This window comes from Sapajus apella, unplaced genomic scaffold, assembly GCF_009761245.1.
Source record: "Sapajus apella isolate SASKATOON/1434 unplaced genomic scaffold, GSC_monkey_1.0 scaffold25, whole genome shotgun sequence".
NCBI lineage: Eukaryota > Metazoa > Chordata > Mammalia > Primates > Cebidae > Sapajus > Sapajus apella.
Genome location: NW_022436965.1, coordinates 19,565,904 through 19,589,038, shown reverse-complemented (window position 1 = coordinate 19,589,038; position 23,135 = coordinate 19,565,904). Strand labels below are relative to the sequence as shown.

At 37.2% G+C, this 23,135-nt stretch overlaps 1 protein-coding gene and 1 long non-coding RNA gene across 10 annotated transcripts in view; one reads left to right on the top strand and one right to left on the bottom strand.

Moving 5' to 3' along the window:
* The first annotated feature begins 401 nt into the window (after window positions 1–401).
* Window positions 402–21,618, top strand: METTL11B (methyltransferase like 11B). Its single transcript, XM_032291409.1, has 4 exons — window positions 402–858; window positions 15,142–15,317; window positions 20,178–20,427; window positions 21,149–21,618. Exons 1-4 carry the CDS (start codon window positions 705–707, stop codon window positions 21,418–21,420), a joined length of 852 nt encoding a protein of 283 aa, XP_032147300.1. The 5' UTR covers window positions 402–704; the 3' UTR covers window positions 21,421–21,618.
* The window catches only part of LOC116560157, a 325,176-nt gene continuing 316,092 nt past the window's right edge, over window positions 14,052–23,135 (bottom strand). For 6 of the 9 annotated variants that reach the window (XR_004272822.1, XR_004272831.1, XR_004272824.1 and 3 more), the window contains 3 exons: window positions 20,091–21,201; window positions 16,363–16,457; window positions 14,052–15,698 (listed from right to left, as the gene is read on the bottom strand). This is a non-coding gene — a long non-coding RNA (uncharacterized LOC116560157). The remainder of the gene's footprint in view (window positions 15,699–16,362; window positions 16,458–20,090; window positions 21,202–23,135) is intronic. The other 3 variants (XR_004272823.1, XR_004272827.1, XR_004272826.1) reach the window with 3 other exon arrangements.

Genomic DNA, 23,135 nt, shown 5'->3' with positions numbered 1-23,135 from the left:
GAAACAGGCTTACATGAATAGTTGTTTACAGCAAGCTAAATGGAAGAGTTTGCTGACAGAGAAGGATATTTAACATCAAAACAAGCTTTCAAATAATTGCCTCTCTTGAAGATCCTTCAAAATATGAAACCACATATACATATCTAAAATGATTTGGGAGAAATTGTACTGATGAAAGGAGCGCGGGTGGCTTATATGGCTTTGAAGGGTCCTCGTAACTTGAGGATTCAGTGTTCTAGCAGGAGTGATGGAAATCAGGGAACAAGATCTCCTGCAAAATATTCACAACTCTTTGAAATGGAAATTAGGCTATTCCAATTTAGAAATCAAATTAAGGCAAATATTCAGGGTGTTAACAGGCTGTGCTCTTGCCTGTTTGAAGTGGCGGCTAAAGGAGAGAGGCATGCTTTTTCCTGGATGAAGCAGGATCTCTCTCAGCCTGTTTTCATCTTTACTTAGCACCTGCTGGCTTGGAGTGGTGTCGCCCAAGCAATCAGATGGGAAGATGTGCCAAGAGCCTGACCTCCCTCCCTCTGTGTGCTGCCCCTCCTCCCCTCACCCCATAACAGCCTGTCCTGATATAGATGGACAGGGGACCGGTTTAAAATGACAGTCTCAAGTTCATTTAGGAAGAGAAGGCTAATTCAAAGAAACAGCAAGGCAAGCTTCCTTTCTCTGTAGGAATCATTATTATCCCCTTTGTCATGGCCCACCTGGGAGCCCATTTTGCCTTTAGATCCCGCTGGCAGAAGACCGACGATGAACTTTGCCGACATAGCATGTCTTTTATCCTTCACAAAGCCATTCGCAAGGACTTCTTTCAGAGCTATCTCTACCTGCTGGAAAAAATTCCCCTGGGTAAGTGAGTCGGAGCTACTAGATAAGAAACGAGAAATGACTGAAGGGATTGTGTGAGGTCATGGGGCTTCTAGAGAAGAATTTAAAACAAGGACACTTTTCAGATAAAAGCTCCACAACCAACGTCACTGGGCTGAAATGTTTCAATGGAATTCTTTCATGGAGAATACAAAGATTAAGTGCCTAATATAGAATCAGAACTTTATTTTGGGATTTCCATGCACCCTCAGGCACCATGATTTGCTTCTCCGGGTGTGCGTTGCCTGAGTATCAGGCTTATAAAAACTCAGACATGTTTAATAGTTACAAAAAATTCTAATTGTGCAAACTTGATAACTCAAAGATGAGAGTATTAACGCATGAATGTATTGAATAAGAGTTAAAAAGAAAGATTGAATAATAATAATAATAATAATAGATCAAAATGTGCTTGGGTATGTGTGTGTGTTTTTGTGTGTGTGCTTGTGTACACACTTACAATCCTCTTTGGTCTTCTTGAATCACAAGAATCGTCAGAGAGCCTAAAAGAAGATTTTAGCTTGGTTTTTGAATATTAAGAGAAAAATAGTCTGTCTCCATTTTTATAATTTCCTCTAGTTTTCAGAGAATTAGACAATAGAGCAATAAAAAGCTTATCTGGTTTGCCTACTCTACTTTTCTCAGCCTCTGTAAAAGCAGTTACTTCAGGGCACCCTAAATAGCACTGAAGAGGAAATAACTTACCATTAAAGAGTAAAGTACCCTTCTCCCTTTGATTTATGTTTTCCCCCAATGAAAGCAAGAAGGCTGTGTATCAGCCTAGTCTGTTTTTTTAAGGTCGTCTGAAAGCCCCATTGTGTACTTGATGTGGTCAGGGTTTCCAGCGGTGGAAGCAGCTACATAATTCTTTGTATTGCATTCAGGCAACTGAATGTTAGCAGCCTGAAACCTCTTTTTGTAAATCCATTTATGAGGAATCTTTAATTCTAAACATGCAAATACCTTCATCTCATATTTACATAACTTTCTTATAAAACTTTTTTTCATCTATGACTTAATTTGTTTCTCACAGTCATACTATAGAATAGATAGGGTAAGTTATCTTTATTTTTTTTCTGTCTACCTTCCCTCCTTCTTCCTTCCATCTTACTTTTTCAAATGAGGGAAATAAAATTTAGAGATGATGATATTTAATCTACATATAGTAATACCAAAGTAAAGACAAAGTCCAGGGCTTTTTCTGGTAGACCATACTGCCCATGAGTAATTCTTTTAGGACATATAATACATCTCATCTACGTCCAAAAGGAAAAAAAAAAGAGTGATTTATGTGGAAGGTGATGATGTTCTAGTCACTTTATATACTACCAGCGCATTGCTTTTCTGGAGACACTCTTCAGGCCATACCTCAATAAGAGCAGCTTGGTAGCCTTGGTTTTATTAGATGGGAGAAAGATATCAATTACAATGGCTAAGAAGAGAGTCATTAACAGGCAGATGACTGCCAAACTTTAAAAATATTTACTAGAGAGAAAAAGAAGTCACCTTTGAAAGCAGCTGAAGATGAATTAAAAAGTTAAATACAATAGTCTCTTCTGAAAAGCAAATGAAAATTAATTTGGCACAGTGGACTATAATTTATATTTGGCCTCAATCCCTTTTTTTATCCAATAAAATCATCTTGATTTTGTGTTTTTCTTCTTTATAAATATGCTAATGGTTTATCAATAATTTTCAACCTTTAAAAAACATATTATCAAAAGGCAAAGTTTTTGACAAAATATTCCATGGAAGCCCAATGTAAAATACAGGAAAAAGTGAAACTTTTCTGCATAGAATTGGGGGCAGGGCCCCTTTCTTGGTCTGTTCTCTTAGACTTACCAGTGTCTCCTGAGGCACTTCTATAATACCTGCGGGGTTCCATAAACACAGTTTGAAAACCATTACTCTATTCGAAGCCAACATTGCCTTCATTTTACTTATTTGCAGCTTTCCGTAAATGCGCATTGCTTATTTGCTCTGACCCTGATGATTTGACCAGAATCAGTTTCCCCTGAGAGTCACAGAGCTAGCCTCATTCACAGTACCTCTTTGATGATTAGAAATTGAGGGCTATGTTAGTCAGTATGGACTGGGATATGCTGCAGTAACAAATTAACCTTGGAATCTTGGTAGCTGAACAATAAAAATTATTTTTTTCTTCCTATCATTTTCAACATGCATTATTGGAGGTAGAGGGGAGATTATATTCCACATAGGCCTTCAGGGATGCAGGATGATAGAGGCTTTTCCAGCTGGAACATCAGTAGTCACTAGGCAAGGAAAGAGAGCAGCCAAAGTTTTGTCTACTAACTCTTAAATGCTTCAGCCCCAAGGGACATCTATTACATCTGTTTAGAATTCATTGACCAGAACTACAAGAATGTTGGGCAATATGAAGGGAGCACAAATATATCTGATCACTAGCAAATGTTTCTGCCACAGGGAAAAATGTTGTATTTTAGAGATAGAAATACCAGACAGTTCTTATTTTTTATCAGTTCAGTCATATTCAATGTAAGAGACATTTATGGAATTTCATTGTTGTCAAAATACTCTGCATTAGAAAGGATTCCATTCTTCAGGATTTTATAATGTGATAATGGATGCAAATCTACAAATAACTGTGTAATCCTTTTAAACTAAGGGTGCAGGGAAATCAAGCTGTCAGTTCTGTGAATACTTAGATTTTTATAGTTTTTTCCTCTAATGGCAGAAGCCGAATGTTCAGAAATGAATCTGCATGTAAGTCTTATCTGCCAGTCCAACTTTTATTCAATTAGAAAGTTTCCCTTAATCCTTGATTCACTCATTTAAACTTTGTTTTTTTTCCCCAGGAGGTTATAACTTATATTTATGGAATGCATTTGCATGTATTAGTTCACCTATTAGATTCTCATTTCCATGAGAATAGAGACTCACCTATCTTTCCCTCTTCTGTATCTATTTAGCATTTATCGTGGTTCCTAGAACATAGGAAAGACTCAATAAATATTTGTTAAATGAATTAAATGGCTTCTTACTAATAATTAATTGCAGATGAGCAAAGTTCTGAGTTCAAATTTTTGCACTGCTACTACTAGAAAACTAACCTCTGCAAGTTACTGAAGCCTCTGAGTATAATTGTTCTTAAAACTATAGCAGAGTTGTTTGAAGGATTAAATGCAGGTATATATGTAAAAGTCATTCTCCTCAGTAAATATTAGTTTCTTTATTTCCTTCCGCTGAGCCAGGCCTCTTAAAGTCAACATGTAGCTTTCTCCATGACAGGCACTACCAAAGACAGTAACCGTAATTTAAAGTATGAGAGTTTTCAGGCTGCAGTATTAATTATGTTTTTCAGTCTCAAAATAAAACTTAGCCAGAAGAGATGCTTCCTCTCCAGCTCTGTTGAGGTGTTTTAGAGTCAGCTTCCTCTACTCTTGATGATTGCAAGACTTCATAGAAATGAAAATAAAGCCCTTCTTTCAAAAAGGTTAGGGAACTTCTCCTGTAGGGTCTGCACAGAGAGTTTGTTGTTTGGGGTAATTATATGGAAAGAACGGTGGCTAACCAGACTCTTTGATTCCTTCTTTCCTTCCTTCCTTCCTCTCTCCAACTGCCTACATTAGGCAGCCAGTCTCACTCCAGCACACTATGTGGTGGCATTCATTCATGGGGAAATCTGCTGAAACATCCCTGGCAAGCTTCAGAGATTCATGGAATAGCAAAGACATGTATACTAAAAATCTCCAGTGGAAGACTTAGCTATGCTGTTGAACTTAACAGATCTTCAGAAAGAAGAACAAGCCCCCCATTGTTCTCAGTATTTTGCGTATATTATCTCAGTTCATTTTCATAACATCCCTATTCAATGTGCTGTTATTTTTCCCATATTATATTTCAATAATTGATACCCAGGGGAGTTAAGTAACTTGCCGAAGATCCTATGGTGGTGAGCTGAGTAGCAGGATTAGAACCCATGTGATCTAACTCCGTGATCTTTTTTTAAGCACTGCATAATACAATGTAAATGAAAACTTAACTAATGTGGGCAGCAATATAAGTTTTACCATATTTTATGATTTGACAGGAATAGAGAACAAACATAGCCTATGAAGAACATTGGCTTTCTATTGAGATAATCAAGACAGGCAGGCCAATAAGTAGGTTTATATAATTTAGTTACACCAACCAAATTTCTGTTAGAAACTTGGTGTGAACAAATTTCCCAAAAGTGGCTATTCGTGAGCCAATAGGAAACAGAACAGGAAAAGAAGTTAATATAAATCTCCAGTGTGTATACCAGTGCTCAAAGGGCCCAACTGGAGATGTTGTGATAACATCTCCATGTTTAGTAACAATCATTGAGGGATAAGTTAACACTCAGCGATTCTTCTAGTGCTATCCACATTTCTGAACACATAGAAGTCAACGGATATTCATTAATTATATTATTGAGCAAAGTCTACTACTCTCAGACATTGTTAAAGCCTTAGCCCAACTTCATGTGTAGAACAGTGGTTCCATGTGAATTAACAGAAAGACCAGGAGCTTTGCATTTAAACAGGCACATGCTAGGACCTGGTTATAGTGTTTCTTTTCCATGTGATACTAAGTTACAGAGTCTCTCAGATTCTCTTACTCATCTATAAAATGATGATTATAATTCTAGTCTTATAGAATCATTGTTAAGATTAAGAGAGAAAATGTGAAGAGATGACACGAAAGTACCTAGTATAATGCCTGGCACACAGGAGGTATCCTTCCTTGCACTGATCTCTTTTCAGAAGAATCAGTCTCTGAGGAGGAAATTAACTCTGGCTTTTAACTTTGATGGCAAAGATGTAGATTGTTTAGCTACCCCTTTGCCATCAAAGTTAAAAGCCAGAGTTAATAACAACATTTCCTATAAAGCACTTGGAACTTCCAGAATAAAACTTACCATGCAGCTATTGGTATTTCAAAAATTTATTTCGTTCCTTTGATAAGCACTGCGGCACAACTCATTGCACAGTGATACATTTTCAAATGTTTATCGTTACCTGTGCAATACAAATGCTGTAAGACCATTTTTTCCTCTTTCAAGCAATGAAGAAAATATAATTTTCCTTTTAATTTAGCAGATATATTTTTAGGTACAGAGTATGAAATGGATGATCTATAGGTTTTCTAGTTAAATGGACCTGGGTTCAAGTCCCAGATATATGACTTTCTAGCTGCTTAGCCTTGGGCAGTTTAGTTAATCTCTTAATGCTTTGGTTTCTTCTTCTGTAGAATGGATATATAATGTTTATCTTACATATTCAGTTTGATATAAATGTTTTGCATATGTATGACATGTAACTTGTTTGATCAATGATAGTTACTATTTTTTAATTATTTGAGTATGCCTAATTGGGAGGACAGGAATTTCATAAATGATACCAAAGGTGTGATTTATGTGCGCTTATGTCAGTTAATCCCTATAACCGTTCAGCTCTTTGTTGAAATCATATATTAGTCAAACCAAAAAGCCAGCTTTTATTCCATGAACATTCAAAGAAGGCCCATCATAAAGTTAGCATAATGTTAAGTGCTAGGGTTACAAAAAAATAAGATACAGCCTCATCCTCAAGAGTTTAGTGTAGGAGAGAGACCTACACAAAGACTTTTTAAAAATGTGGTAACAGAATGATAGAGACCACTATGAAATTCTACAGAGGTGCAAAGGAAGCATGGGGACTGCTGAGTCAAATCTCATCATGAAAAATCTGTCTTCAGTATCTCCACTTGACTTCTGGCCTTCTCAGATTTGATAGTAGGTCAGAAAGAGAGGTCAAGAAAGTATAGAGAATTAGGAAGACACTTAGCATGTAGGTAGGGGATAGAACTCTTGCTGAATTTGAGAAAGTAGGTTGTCCTTCCCTAATTTAGAAGTCAGGAAACACTAAACTAGCCCTCAGTAGAAAATAAAAAAGCCCCATACAACTTTTAGAATAGGCAATGCCCTATTTTAGAGATAAGAAACACCAGACACTTAAAGCCTACAGGGAACAAATAAAACCTAGAGGGTTTCTCTGCACAATTCAGAGACTTGGGAGTAACAGCTTTCTAGCATCCTGGAACATTTAAACCTTGGATTTCACCAGAAACACTGATAAATTCCCACCTCTCCCCACCCACTGTGGGTGAAAAATAGAATGAGGAGGGTAGGGGAAGCATTTGAGCTTCTACTCTAGGTTAAGCACCATACTAGGTGTTTTCACGCGCATTATCTCATTTAATAATCCCATCAACCTTGTGTGATAGGTTCTGATATATTTGAGATATCTGTCCCACCCAAATCTCATGTTGAAAGGTAATCCCCAGTGTTGGAGGTGGGGCCAGGTAGGAAGTGTTTGGGTCATGAAGATGGATCCCTCATGCCTTGGTGCTGTCCTTACAATAATGAGTTCTCCTGAGAGCTGACTGTTTAAAATTGTGCGGTACTTAACCCCACCTTTTACTCCCACTCTTGCCATGTGATGTGCTTGTTCCTGCTTCACTTTTAGATATGAGTAAAAGTTCTCTAAGGCCTCCTCAGAAGCTGAGCAGATGCCAGTGCCATGCTTCCTGTACAGCCTGCAGAACTATTAGCCAATTAAACCTCTTTGTTTTATAAATTACCTAGTCTCAGGTATTTCTTTAAAACAATGTGAGAATGGCCTAACACAGACAACTGGTACTGATGAGTAGAGCATTGATCCTCAAATGCCTGAAATATGGAAGCATCTGATACCTGAAAATGTGGAAGTGACTTTGGAACTGGGTAATGGGGAGAGGCTGGAAGAATTTGGAGGGCTCAGAAGAAGACAATATGATAAAGAAAAATTTAGAACTTCTTAGAGTTTTTACATCATTGTGACCAAAATGCTGATAGTGACATGAAACAGTGAAGGCTGGGTTGCTGAGATCTCAGATGGAAATAAGAAACTTCCTGGGAACTGGAGTAGAAGTCACCCTTGTTATGCTTTAGCAAAGAGGTTAGTTGCATTGTATCCATATCCTAGGGATCTCTGGAAGGTTGAACTTAAGAGTGATGAATTAGCATATGTGGTGGAATAAATTTCTAAGCAGCAAAACATACAAGATGCAGCCTGGCTGCTTCTAACAGCTTAACCAAGATTTGGAAGCAAAGAAATGACTTAAACTTGGAAGTCATATTTAAAGGGGAAGCATAGCATAAAAGTTGAAATTTTGCAGCATAGCCATGTGGCAAAGAAAGCTTTTGCCAAGGAAGAATCCAAGCAGGTTGTGAAACAACCTCTCACTAGAGAGATTGGCATGACAAGTGAGGCAGGTGCTAATAGCCAAGATAATGGGGAACAGGTCTGGAAGGCATTTCAGAGATCTAAGAAGCAGCCTCTCCTATCACAGACCCAGAAGCATAGGAAAACTGAATGGTTTCAGGGGACCAGGCCCAGGGCCCTGCTACCTGTGTAGCCTCAAAACACTGTTCTCCACATCCCACTCCAGCTCCGGCTGCGGCTCAAAGGAGCCCAGATGAAGCTGAGGTGTCTGCTCTGAAAGACAGAAGTTGTGAGCCTTGTGGCTTCCACATAGTGTTAAGCCTGTGGGCGTACAAAGTGCAAGAGTGGCAGAGGCTGCCAAGCCTCTAGATTTCAGAGGATATATGGGCAGTCCTGGGCATCCAAGAAGAGGCCTGTTGCAAAAGCGGAGCCCCCACACTGACATAACCTTTACTAATGTGGAAGAGCAATGTGGGGTTGAAAGTCCCACACAGATTCCCCATTAGGGCACTACCTAGCGGAGCTGTCAGAAGGGAGCCAACTGTCTCCAGACCTGAGAATGGCAGACCCACCAGCAGCTTACAACCTCAGTATGAAATAGCCCAGGAGGGGAGCTGCCCAAGACCTTGGGAGCCCACATCTCATATCAGTGTGCCCAAAATGTGGGGCATGGAGTGAAGGATTATTTTGGAGACTTCAGATTTAATGACTGCCCTGCTGGCTGGGGTTCAAGCTTGTGAAGAACCTTTAATCCCTTTCCTTTGACCTATTTCTCCCTTTTGGAATGGGAATGTTTACCCAATATCTGTATCCCCATTGTATCTTGGCAGTAAATGACTTGTTTTGATTTTATGGGGTTGTAGGTGAAGGTACTCATCTCCAGATGAGACTTGTGACTTCTGAGTTACTGCTGGAATGAGTTAAGACTTTGGGACACTACTGAGAAGCAAATCTGAAATGTGAGAAGGACATGAGATTTGGAGGCCCAGGGCAGAATAACATGGTTTGGATATTTGTCCCACCCAAATCTCATGTTAAAATATAATCCCCAGGCTGGGTGCAGTGGCTCATGCCTGTTATCCCAGCACTTTGGGAAGCTGAGGTGGGTGGATCATCTGAGGTCAAGAGTTTGAAACCAGCCTGGCCAACATGACAAAACCCGATCTCTACTAAAAATACAAAAATTAGCTGGGCGTGGTGGTGGGCACCTGTAATCCTAGCTACTCCGGAGACTGAGGCAGGAGAATCACTCGAACCCAGTAGGTGGAGGTTGCAGTGAGCCAAGATCATGCCATTGCACTCCAGCCTGGGTGACAAGAGCAAGACTCTGTCTTAAAAAAATCAAAAAAGAAAATAATCCCCAATGTTGTAAGTGGGGCCTGGTGGGAGGTGTTTGGGCCATAGGGACAGATTCCTCATGGCTTGGTGCTGTCCTCCTTGTGAGTTCTTATGAGATCTGGCTGTTTAAAAACCCTACCCTTCCCTTGCTCCTGCTCTGCCATGTGACATGCCTGCTCTGGCTTCACTTTCTGCCATGAGTAAAAACTCCCTAAGACCTCCCAGAATCTTAGGAGATGCCAGAGCCATGCTTCTTGTACAGTCTGCAGAGCCATAAGCCAATTAAACACTTCTTTTTTTTATATATATAAATTACTCAGTCTCAGGTGTTTTTTTATAGTAACACAAGAAAAGCCTAACACAGGTATCATTACCTCTTTATAAGGAAGAAGTTGAGGCTCACACAAGTTATGTAACCTCTTCAAGCTCATAAAACAAATTAGTGTCAGAGCTGGCAAACAAATCTGGGATATCTTACTCCAACTTTTTCCTTCCTCCCTCTTTTTCCTTTTCTTTCTTCCTTCCCTTCCTTCTCTCCTCTCTTTCTTCTTTTTTTCCTGTTTTACTGTTACTTCTTTAATGGCTAAATCGAGAAGGGCTCACCTGCAAATCTCTTTTATAGAAGGTCTTACACTTCATGGGGGCATCTACTAACTGGGTTTTTTTTTTTTTTTTCCCCGTTACAAAGGCCTAACTTGATCAAATATTATCAGACTCAAATAATTTCAAAATTACTGTCTAAACGTAACGTACATATCTTCTGGAGAATTTTAGATCAATTTTTAATTGACAAACAGGTCCAACAGCTGGAATAAATAGGCATTTTAAAATAGCTATATTCAACCATTTAAAAAAAGAAGAAAGGAAAGAGGATATTCAGCAGAAATAAGCACGTAGCTATCAACAAAAATTCCTGTTTGTCAGAAAGTCTTCATTTTATTGCCAACTTGAATGATATTGCCTTGAGTTGTCCCTATCTCTGACACTGGATCAATATTTCCTTTCAGGTCTAGATTAAGATTCTGAGTGAGCATTCTGTTTTTCTCAAAATTTTTATATCGAAAGACAGAAAAAGTCATCAAATAGCACATTTCCTCAAAGTAAATTTACTTCTTTGCATCTTAGAGTCAGAAGTTGAGACCTTAAGCAACAAAATTATTTTGTTACCTGCAAAAGATATTCTCAAGGGAGGCATCTGAAAATTCTGAGTTTTATCCAGATAATTCACACCATGTGACATTTCTTTCCTGCTGATTTTTGTTTTTGCTAACCCAAATCAAAAGTATCCTTCATGGTTAAGGTCTTTTGGAGTCTTCTTGCTGCTACTTGCAGGCATCTGCTGCATGCCAAAGCCATTTTTTTGTACTATTCTTTGAGCATGCAGCCATATGACTTAACTCCCCTGTGCTAGGTTGTAATCTCCATGAGAGAGATTGAGCTTTATGTTTATTTCCTGAATGTTGTATTAGGGCTTAACAACTGAATTATGAATAAATTGTCTTTCAATGTAAACTCTCTTGGATATTAACCTTTTCCTGAAATTTCATCTTTATTCTCCTTCAGAGTAAATGAACTTGTACTCTATTTTTCTTTTCACTACAAGTAACCAGTTAGAAGGTTCTTGGGAATTGAACTCAAAATGTAGGTCAAGCAATAAATACTACATTAAATAAAAAACAAATAGTGTCTAGTTTTTGTCTTGAACTACCCCAAATTTCACAGAGACATTGCAATTTTTTAATTAGCCAGTATATATATTTCTATAGTAAAAAGCCATGTGCTGGTGACTGATTATCTGAGTCATTACGCACAATTGCAATATATTTCTATAGTAAAAAGCCATGTGCTGGTGACTGATTAACTTATCTGAGTCAATATGCACAATTGCAGAAGCTATCAGGAGGGGAGAACCTGGGGCTGAACATGACACCTCATATATCTTTTTTTAGTGAAATGCTGCTGTCAATTAGGTGAAAATGAGAACTCAAGCCCATAACCATAAAAGCCCACCTATTGAGTCTGATGCCTGCTGAGATTGGCATTCACTTGTGGTCTAAATGTTGCTGGCATAATGGGCCATTCCTATTTCTAGATGAAGGGTTTTAATAGACTGCACCAACCAGTTGACTTAAGCAGGTGATGATGAGTGTGGCTGCTTTGCTGCTTTGGTTGGATCAAGGGAGCCCTGGGCTATGGCTTGCCAATGATCTCAGAGCAGCATCTAACCCTGGGCAGCCTCTGTGAGCTGTGATTTCCTAGCCTGATTTTCTGAGACATCCAGAATTTGGAACAGTCATATTATTGGTGATGTCTGATTTTTATCATCTCTGTTGAATTTATAAACACTTATTAAGCCACTTGCTGTGTACACAACACTTTACCAAGTGCTAGGGAAGGGAGATTGGTGTAGGTCCATGGTTCTCAATGTTTTTGAACATAAGGACCATCCTTTTAATGTTATATGTTCTCAATTAGTAGCTAATTTGTGTATAAAATGGCAAAAAAGCTTCTATGTATTTATTAAAACTTTGAAAATATTTGTATTTTAAAATCTATGTATAAGATTTAATATGTATGAAGGATATAAATAATACTGCTGGTCTCTGGAAAATGATGTACTACATGGAAACTTATTCTTGTTCTTGTTATCCCTTTCAGCAAACTCATGGTGATTCAGGGTACAAACATTGGCTCCAGTGTCTCCAAGTTGGAAAATGTCCATGTAACTCCACAGATGGAACATAGTCATAGTAACATAAATGGTGATTTTTATATGTTTAACTTTTAGAATCAAATTTTGAACTACGTAATTGTTTGATTCTGAACACTGTCCCATGTCTTAGTCTTAGGATTATTTGAAGAAAAATGTTCTTAAGGTGAAATAAGTATTTTTCTTTTTGATTTTTTTATACTCAAATTTATGCCATATTTTGGCTTGCTTCATGCCCTGATCATAACATTTTTTAACCACTGTATATTTTTCTTGGAGCTTTCAATTATCTTTTATTTTTGGTGGTTTAGATTACAAATATGTCTTCCTTAGAATATTTATAATATCTCCTTGCTTCTTGCCTACTCTATTGCCATGGATCTAGCTCATTCTACTTAAATATATTATTTTTGAAGCCTATGCTTTGTCTTGTAATATAAACCGATTTCTTTCCAGATTTGATACATATCTGTCATTTTGGGATTTCTTTTCCTTGGATTCCTGGTTAATTACATCATCTTTCATCGTGCATCTTCTTTTGATTGTAACCCTCATTGGGCTGGAATATAGCTTCAAGAATCTTCTGAAGAATGAATCTATAGGAGGTAAATATTCTTTGACAATTTGACTAGGTATTAATTTTCATTTCAAAAAATTTGATCTCTGAATATTGGTGGCACTGTGTCATTGTTTTCCAGTGTTTCTGATGAGATCTGTGATATAAGCCTGATTCTAGTCTTATGAACATAGAGTTGCCAAATAAAATACATGATGCCAGCTAATTTTAACATAATCATCAAATAATTTTTAGTGTAAGTTTTTACACTGGAATGTGTACTATTTCAGGCATACTTATACTAATAAATTATTATTTGTCTGATGTTCAAATCTGTGTGTCCTATTTTTTTCCCTAAATCTCACAACCCTATTTGAAGGTCAACCACTCTTTCTCCTCTAAATGACTTTTAGATCTTCTTATTACTCTTTCTGTTTTGAAATTTCTTAAAGATGTGCTTAAATGTGGCTTATGCAGCTCAGCACTTTGTTGGATCTTACAATCGCTTTCAGCTCCAGGGAATTTTCTTCTATTACTTTCTTTAATGATTTTCTTCCCTTCATTTTATTAGTTTTCTAGAATTCTAATTAGCTTGACGTTGGGCTTTCTGAATTGCTTATGTAAGTCTAAGTCTAGTCTTCTTAATTCTGTTTTGCAAATCTGTCTTTTTATGTTCTGGAAATTTCTTCAACTTTATATTTAAAAATTTTTGGTTATCAAAACTTCAATTTCTAAGAATTCTTTATTGTTCTTTTAATTATCATCTTCTCAGATCTTATATTTAATTTATGGATGTGCTTGTTCTCATGTTTCTTCAAAGATAATGTGAGTTTTTTGTTTTATTTTGCCTTAAATTCTCATCTATTTCTGGAACTATTTTTGTTTTGCGTTCAATTATATTTATCTGAATCTTTGTTTTTCAGGATGCTACTTTATTCTCACGTGTTTGCAGATCATTGTTTAACCACATTTAAGAATAAAAAACAAGGTAAATGATTCTAGGCAATTGATAAGGTTTCCTTTGTTTTGTACTTGTCCCCTAAATAGAGAGAAAGACAAGAAGCCCTACAGGTGCAGGTAGATTTTACCAGACTCTGATGAGTGGGAGTGAGTGATAGCACTTGGAGTCTTCTATACGTGAAAATGAGTAGCGTTCTAAAATTTTAATGCTAACTGGTCCAGCTCTTCCTAGGCGATTTATCTATTTATTATTTTTTAAGACAACAAACACATTTTCCTCTTCTAGGATTACAGCTGTGCTGTCTGCTGTAGGAGGGTGCACTTGTCTTTTCACGTGGTTGTTCTCTAGACAGAGTTTTGATTAATGCTTTTTTTTGGCTTTCATTCTCATTCTTACACTTGCCTTCCTGTTGATTCTAAGTCTGGAATGTAATTTCCTCTTGTGAATATTTTGGTCTGCAAATTCTTTAGCTTTGTTCCATCTGCTTTTTGTTTTCCAGAAATTTATTGGAATCATGAATCCATCAGTAATGCCCTCTCATTTTCTTCACTATTATGGGTTTAGTGTTTTAAGAGAATTCTCAGGGAATATTGGGAGGGAGAGAAGACAAATGCATGTACTCAGCCTACAATCTGGGAACTGGAAGTTTCATCCTTTAATCTACTGCTTATCATTTCATTATGAATGTCTTCTGATGAAAATATTTTATATCTGCATGGGTGAATTTTGGTTTGGAAAACACACTTACATGTACTCTCATTTATTTTATTCTTCAGAAGTTGGAACACATATTTTTCTCATACATTTTTGAAAATAATGAAATGACAAACTATATGTGAATGTGCCTGGCATACTACCTAGTACAGAGTGGCTGCACAATAATATTATGTCTCTTGTTACAAATTTATTTTCACAATGTAGAGTTCAAGGACATTTCCATAATATTGGTATGAAGACATATTTGGATATGTGTTGCTTGAAAAAGATATAAAAACAGTTACCCGTACCTTATGATTAGAAGTAATTTTTTCATTAAACTTTATTATAAGCTTAATGAGAAATTTCTCAGAAAACATTTGGAGCTCAGAGATAAAACTTACCACAAAATTGACGACATTCTTTATCTTATTGTAGCTAACACTGTTAAAATATTTAATACAGTGATATAGTCATGGGTTTATTAAACTATAGTTATTAAATCATGAAAATGCTACATGATTGTCATTTATAGATGTAATCTCTGAAGATCAGAGGAGTTAGGAAGTTTTCCCAGCATTACATAGCATGTAAGCCAAAGAGCCAAAATTCAAACCCAAATCTTTGACTTCAAATCAGTGCTCTTTTATCCACAGCACAGATTCATAGGCTTTTTAAAAGGAAATGCAATGCATAAGGCTAAGCTTTTTAATCTTATAAATATTAATAACTATTAATAATGTTTCATTTGCAGTGAAATTGTATGCTTTAACAAGCCAAGTCATCAATGGTGAGATGCAGTTCTATGCCAGAGCTAAACTTTTCTACCAGGAAGTACCAGCCACAGAAGAGGGTATGATGGGAAATTTCATTGAATTATCCAGCCCAGACATCCAGGCATCTCAGAAATTTCTTAGGAAATTTGTTGGGGTGAGTTATTCAACTACAGCTTGATGAGAAGGCAAAGTCCTTGCAAACATTAAGCTCACATTCCTCTGTGTTGTTACTTAAGTCACGACTAAGCCATATGGCTCAGCCAAGAGTTCAGCCTGAAATCCAGTTTTAAGATGTTCAGAAAGGATGAACTATTTATGATATGATAAATATTGTATCACTGGTTTATGCCACTTGACATTTCACCCTCCTATTGCCAACTAATCTTACATGCTTCAGAGGAAGGTGAATTAGCAGTGTTGATATAAAATTTGGGAATAAAGAAGACATCTCTTTTAGAGTCTCATAAACATTTGATACTCAAATGATTGATGAGAGATCATGCCCTTTGGGATCTTGGATTGACTTATTGATTTCCTATGATAAAAATGAGACGTAGGAAGCAAATACATGAGTATGTTCAGTTTAAAAACAATGAAAGTAGAATCTTTTTATACTATTTTGTATATAGTTTTGATTTTACCTTGAAAGAATGTTGTCCTTTTGTAGTCTTGCATTGAGTCAACCCCTACTTCCTTACTTTCATATGATATGAAGACAAACAGTATATTGTAGGGGTCAAAATTTTGGGCTTTAAGGCCATCTCCATTCTTCTGCTTAATGTATAAGCAACTTTGAGCTTGTTACTTAAATGCACCAAGTGTCAGTTTTCTCACTTATGACAAGGGCACAACAATAGAAGCTACTTCACAGGATAATGTGGAGATCAAACAAGATAATATATGTCAGATACCTGTTTTAGTGCACAAAATTAGTACTCAGTAAATCTAATTTATTGCTATTACTACTAATAACAGGCTTTCATATAATGCATTCATTGTATTTTAAGGAACTTCATTTAGTTGTTAGAAAAGACTTAACCCCCAATATAAAGCTGCTGTTAGTTATATTAAGGATGCAAAGTTCTAGTTGGTAACAGGTCTTATTCCAATACATTACAAAGTCATTGGTTTGAAATTTGAAGCCCATTTTATGCTGATAAAAGAAACACAAACATTAGGCTATGGGTTTAGGTCATCACCTGAATTAGTAGCAAAATATCAATATCTCTAGTGTTGAAGTGAAGTTCACTTCAAATCCAATCTTCCTGGAGCACCCAGTGTGTTTGTCCAGAGCCTGACAGTAGAAATAATGTGATCAGGATGAGATATCTATTGGCCAAAGTGTCTGGACATCAGCTTTAGCCATAAAAGACTAGGAAGTCTAGGGATGAAGACCATGCATATTTACAGGTTAGGTTAACTTGGAGTATTTTTAAATCAGTGCTGCTGACTGGTTTCACTGAATGCTGGTTCTGAGAGAGTCAATCTGCTAAGCATTTTAGAAGCATTATCTCATTCATGCCAATTCTTGGAGGTAAGTGCTATTATTAGCTCTGTTTTTACAGTTGTGGAAACTGAGGTTTGAAGAGGTTAAATAAGTTGTCAAGATTACACAGCTGGTAAGAGACAGAACGGGGGAATAAGCCCAGCCAGGTCTGCCTGACACCAAACTTCCTGCTCTTAATCACAACATATTTTTTCCATTTGAAGCTGAGAAATCCCTGCTTTATTTATTTATTTATTTATTTAATTTATTTGGTGGACCATAGACCTCAACTCTCCTCCAGTCTGGCTGAAAGCAATCCCTCCTGCTTGCCTCATGGTGAGGCCCACTTTGATCCCAAAGTATTTCAGAAGCTTAGTTAGTAATCCAGCTGTCTTGTCACTCTGTGTGGAATGCCAAGCTGACCACAGGGATGCTAGTCAGACAGAGCCCATAAGCACGCCCACAGACCTGGGAAAGGAAACAGCCTTGCGCTAGCATATTTATGTTGGAAAAGAGGCAGCCTGCTCCTTTGAAACAAATATAAGGAGTCCTTCTTAGTAGACAAGGCTCATTGTAAAGCTGTGACTTCTAAGTACAAACACAGTCCTTTTTAAGGAATAATATTTTGGTACTTGACCTTCATGCTGTAATCTGCTAGATTAGCATTCAGGTCAAGATACAAAGAGTTAGGGACTATGAGTATCTGACATGACTTATTCCTGTGTCAACTGTGAAATGAAAGATTGTTTAATTTGAAGTTTTGCTTTCCTTTCAACACAGTGACACAAGACAGTGGGAAAAGGTGTTTAAACTAGTTGCAAATGTATTTACTTTAGCAAGTAAACAAATGATACCAAGATGATGTCAATGCTATAGTTGATAACTTTCCTGTTTTAGCTTTCTAGTGGGTGAAAGCAGTAATTCATAAAAAGTCATCAGTATTTATTTGACATTTCTCAGAGATTGGATAGCTAAAAATTCTGGGTCTACTAATTTGTTATATTTTATAGTTTTTATACAGTGACACAAGTCCCTTTCATTTTAGTTTTTAACTCCACTGGATAAACCTAAAATAATGTTCTTCAAAACAAAATACATAGGCAGAATCCAAACTAAACTGAAATTCCTAATAGTGTTTTACTAGTTTATATGAACTCATGAACATGGCATAATAAATGAAAATAACAAAATGAGTTGGGCACAGTGGCTCACACCTGTAATACCATCACTTTGGGAGGCTGAGGTGGGTGGATCACCTGGGATCAGGAGTTCAAGACCAGCCTGGCCAACATGGTGAAACCTCGTTTCTATTAAAAATACAAAAAATAGCAGGGCGTGATGGTGCGTACCTGTAATCTGAGCTACTCTGGATACTTAGGAAGGAGGATCACTTGAACCTGGGAGGGGGAGGTTGCAGTGTGCTGAGATTGCACCACTGTGCTCCAAGCTGGGAGACATAGAGGGAGACTCCAACTCAAAAGAAAAAGAAAAAGAAAACAAAGACCATCTTGTTTTGAAATCACACATTGTATGTAGTTCTAGTCATATTCATTCAAGGGCATCAGATTTCAATACAGTCACAGTTTCAGGCAGCTATGGTGTCCAATAAAGTTCATGGTGCTTTATTATTACAGGATTCTACTTTTAAAACCACTTTCTACACTAACGAGAGCAACATGACCAATAGAGGCTTTTAGGGCCAAGTAATAGTAAGAAAAATTTGAAATGAGAATCTCTTATTAAGCACACACATTTTTAGTAAAATCATTGCTAATAACTTAAAATAATTTCTCCATATACTGCTGATTTTTTTATATTATAAATTTACTTAGAAGATGCTTCTTTTACAGCATTCATGCCTAGGCCTTCTTCTGAATTAGTTCAGTCTAAATTATATTTGAATGTGACATGCGGCATAGTTTAAGTAGAAATGGCAAATGCATGGCAATATACTACCACTTGTCCTTCTCATGCTCCAGACAGGCATCACTAATCAATCATAGATCTCTTTTCTGCTGAGTCTAAATGAAGTCTTACAATTCTTTTTAACACAGAATTAGACAGATACTACAAAGGGAATCAGAGTTATTACTTGAGGTGACATCCCTAATGTAGAACTGGCTTTGGATTCAGACAGTTCCTATTCAAATTCGAATTCTGCCATTGACTATGTAATATTAGAAATCTGAGTTTTCTCATCTCCAAAATGAGGATAGTAATCTATATTGTCGAGTTTTCTTATCATAATTATTATAGCTAAGAGCTTGTTATATATAAATAATAATTGTGGCTATTATTATTCCATTTGAAAAGATGCTACAATTCCTTTACTTTTTGTTCTTCATTGTACTTTTCTAGCATAACGAAGGCCATTTGGGTGACTGGAAAGCTGCTTTTCTGATGTTTCCCTCTGTTTGTGCTTCACCTTTGATCCTTAGCCAATTTTTTTTTTTTATTCTAAGTTCCTGAGAAATCAAGAGTAGGCTTTTCCCTTGAGATCTTGATTGGCAACTTCAAGAATCTTGTTACTGTAATTTCTAGTACAAAATCTTTTCAGCAACCATCCCAATTATGACCAAATAATTTAGACCAGCTGAATCTTCATAAATCAGAAAAGGTTTTTAAATTTTACAGAAGCAAGTTTGAGAAAGTTTGCTTTGGCCGATTTCTCCTTACCCCCACCACCTTCCAATCCCCTCACCCCCAGTTCATTAATGCACAGACCTACTTAAAGAACCGTTTTTAGAGTTTCATGCCGAATAAATCATGTAGTTTCTAGTACCAAAAAAACCCAGAGAACAACGGTTAGCATTAAAGGACACAAGGAAACATTGCTGAAACTACCCTTTATCCATGTGAACTTGCTGTGTGCCATCAGGGCTGTATTTGAAATAAAATCCTGGCTTGAGAATGGAACAGTTATCATTGGTCAGCTCAGGTTCCCAAACTTACCATCAACCCAAGAGGAGTAGCTAATTCAGAGCCTTCAAAATTAGCTTAGAAAAGATAAAATTCAATTATCCCAAACTGAAATGTTTCCATTGAATGAATCCTTAAAGTAATTTTAAAACTCAGGAAGTTTCTTACTGCTTGGTTCTTTTTTGCATACATGGCAGTAATCTATAGTGCAGAACCATTTAGCTGTGGATTTGTCTCAAATTTACAGTCATTAAGGTTTTATCATCAGAGGGCTATCAATGGCTCATTTTTTGGAGAAAATTGCCAAGTGTTTAAACCTAAGATATTATTTTTTTTAAATCTTATTTATAATTCTTTATTTGGATAAAGAAAGAAAGCAGAATAGAAATGTTTCAATTATTTTTTGAAAAGATAATTGAATGTATATCTTGATTGTGGTAGTGGGTGCCTGGCTATATAAATTTGTCCAAAATCATCAAATTGTACACAAAAAAATGGTACATTTTATTGCATAAAATTTACCTAATAAAGTTGATTTAAAGAGGACTAGGGTGTGCAAGTTTCAAGGATGGGTCTCTGCACTTGAAGTATCAAGGTGCCTTTCTGCAGGGGCCTGGGAGAGCCGGAACAGACTGTGCCTTGGACTGCGGCTCCGGGATAGGAAGGGTCAGCAAACACGTCTTATTGCCTGTTTTCAACAGTGTGGAGCTGGTGGATATGATGGAATCCTTCCTCCTTGAAGCCCAGAACTATCTGCAGATCAAAGGTGACAAAGTAGAAAGCTACCACTGCTACAGCCTGCAGGAATTCACACCCCCCTTCAGGAGATATGATGTCATCTGGATTCAGTGGGTCTCTGGTTAGTCCTGCATGGTTTTGCCTTGGTTCTTCTCCCCTTCTCAGCCAGATAATGAGAGCACAAGGGAAGAGTTAGCTGTAGTACTACAAGCACTTAGCTAGCCTTAGGTGTCATGTGAACTCCCACAAAGCTTTGATCCTCCAGATTTCTCCCCTGACATTCTCTGTACAAGAAAATTACGTTTCTTCCAGGATTTACGTTGGTTCTCGAACCAACATAAATGGAGCGAGTGCCTTTGGACCAACCTAAATCCTCGAAGAAATGTAAATACTTGAAAAAATTTTAAAAGTGCAGTCAAAAAGGTTAATCCCCATTTATTGGCAGAACTTGACATTCTTAGATTTAAATCCTCAGGAAATGAGACAGCATGAATTTGATTTTGGGGTATGTGTGTATGTCACACAAAGAAGTGGTTATAGAGGGGTTCTCCAGGGGACATGGAGGGACTCATGGGGTAGACAATAATTTGTCTCAAGCCTATGAAATTGACAGGCTACATAGGATAATGAATTTTATAGACAGGGGACAGGACCTTCTCTAAGAGGATATGTGTCCTCTTACCTAAATTTTCAAAGCCTCCTATAACTAAACAAGGCTATTAAATAACTCATGAATGAGTGAACAAATGGTCTCCTGATTCTTAGCCATGTTCTTCCCTACTCACTTTCCATCTTCTCCACCATTTCATTCTATTCCCCCATCCACTTGGTCCCCCTTATAGGGCACCTGACCGATAAGGACCTTCTTGCATTTCTTTCCCGGTGCCGAGATGGCCTGAAAGAAAATGGAGTCATCATACTGAAGGACAATGTAGCCCGTGAGGGCTGTATCCTCGATCTCTCTGACAGCAGTGTGACTCGGGACATGGACATCCTCCGGAGCCTCATAAGGAAGAGTGGGCTGGTGGTGCTGAGCCAGGAGAAGCAGGAAGGCTTCCCAGAGCAGTGCATCCCTGTGTGGATGTTTGCACTGCATAGCAACAGACGCTTCTGAAAAGCAGTGGGAATGAATGATGGACTGGGCAGTGGTGCTTTAGGATGGGGTTGCTCTCCTTCCAGGTGCCCCTTGTAATACAGATAGGGATGCAAAGAGATGGGATACAATGTATGTCTCGAAATTATTTATGATATAATATGTACATGTTTTCAGTAATGGTATAATGCACATACTCTGATGAGATATGCACAAACTCGGTGGATTTTCTGAAAAGAAGAAGGAGTGAAATATCAGGAAACATGCTTTAAATCTGCTTGTATATATCTAAATTGTACAAGCATGCATGAAAACAGAAGGCATAAAGGACAGCTGGCCTGAATCAATATTTGTAAAAATTGTCTTTCACAACATCCTAGGCAAAAATGGTGTTTTTTTTCATCACAAGATGAAATTAGCATTCTGTGTATCAAGGAAAACTAACAATTTAGCTTTTGGGGTTGTTCAAATAAAGCATTTGTGTACTCAAAAAAGAAACAATCTCCACATGTTCCAAACTGTCTTGCTCCCTGAAGATTAGTATTATAGAGTATTCCAGGGGAGGTGGGGGGATGGCAGAAAATCTAGACTCCTTTCCCCGCCTTCACCTCCACTACATTATACTTCCTTCCTCTTTGGTACTACTACTTCTCTTGAACAAACATCTCCATCTAATTAGGAAGGCTCTAGTCAAAATAATCTTGTGAAAACAAGTCCATTATTTAATTTTGTCTTTAGCCTTTCTCTTGGCAGAAAAGGTATTTTGTTTCACTTTCTATTTTGGGTCAGTTTTACTACCCAATGATGTAACATGGATGTAACTTGATAACACAAGTCTGCATTACAGTGATGGGGAAGTGTCTCCTTTCAGGAGAAAATGTTGTGCCCTGAAATTTCAGCCTTTAACATATAAGTAAATATCATTGATAAATTAATTTTAGCCTTTGGTTTCCAACATTGCTTGCTTCATTGCAGCCGCTCCTGGTCTTGATTGATGTGAATGTATATTGGAAAGAGAAGCAGCAAATAAATGGACAAGGAAATAATGAACCTGAAAATTGAACTAGCTGGATTTATATGACATTGGTTTAATTAAAAATAATCTAAAATTATTTTAAAAATGTAATTCAATTTTCATTAGCAGAATGCTAAATATAACTGCTATTGTCTTTAAAACACTTCAACATTTCAAATGGAAGCACATATTTGTGGTTGATATGTAGTGTCTTCCATGAAATACAATAATCAATTTAAGAAGATAAACTACTTGGATATGCTATCACCATAAAAATAGTATTTTTCAGGTGACAGCTCTAATTTAAGAGGAAAACAATTATGATAAAACATTTAATACCTTGTTGTAGCTTTCCCTTGGTAGTTTCATTTAGTGTGCTGGAAAATTATGTCACCTACTCTGCTGTTGGCACCTTCCAGCTGTATGTTATTTGCCATGTTCTAGGGTAGCATGCCACTCAGAATCAAGCAAGCCAGGGACCAGAACTAAATCAAATGGTAAACCGTTACCAAACAGACCAAGTGCAACAAAACAATGGTACTAAGTGCAGCAAAACCGTGGTTTTAGGCCTTTGTAATTCTTAGAGCAAAGTAGCACAACCTTTTTAAGCCCATATTGGGAATTTTCTATTTCTTTTACACGAGTAACCTTAATTCTCTTAACTCTTGACTTTCTGCTTTGCCAATATTCATAAGCTGATTGACTGACATAGTTATGCTGT

What these genes read in the sequence shown, in the direction of transcription:
- METTL11B (XM_032291409.1), top strand. Translation starts at nt 705, where the DNA reads ATGGCCCACCTGGGAGCCCATTTTGCCTTTAGATCCCGCTGGCAGAAG. An exon ending in GCTGGAAAAAATTCCCCTGG is followed by an intron (nt 859 to 15,141) that starts GTAAGTGAGTCG and finishes TTTCATTTGCAG; the next exon opens with TGAAATTGTATGCTTTAACA. An exon ending in CTGGATTCAGTGGGTCTCTG is followed by an intron (nt 20,428 to 21,148) that starts GTTAGTCCTGCA and finishes TCCCCCTTATAG; the next exon opens with GGCACCTGACCGATAAGGAC.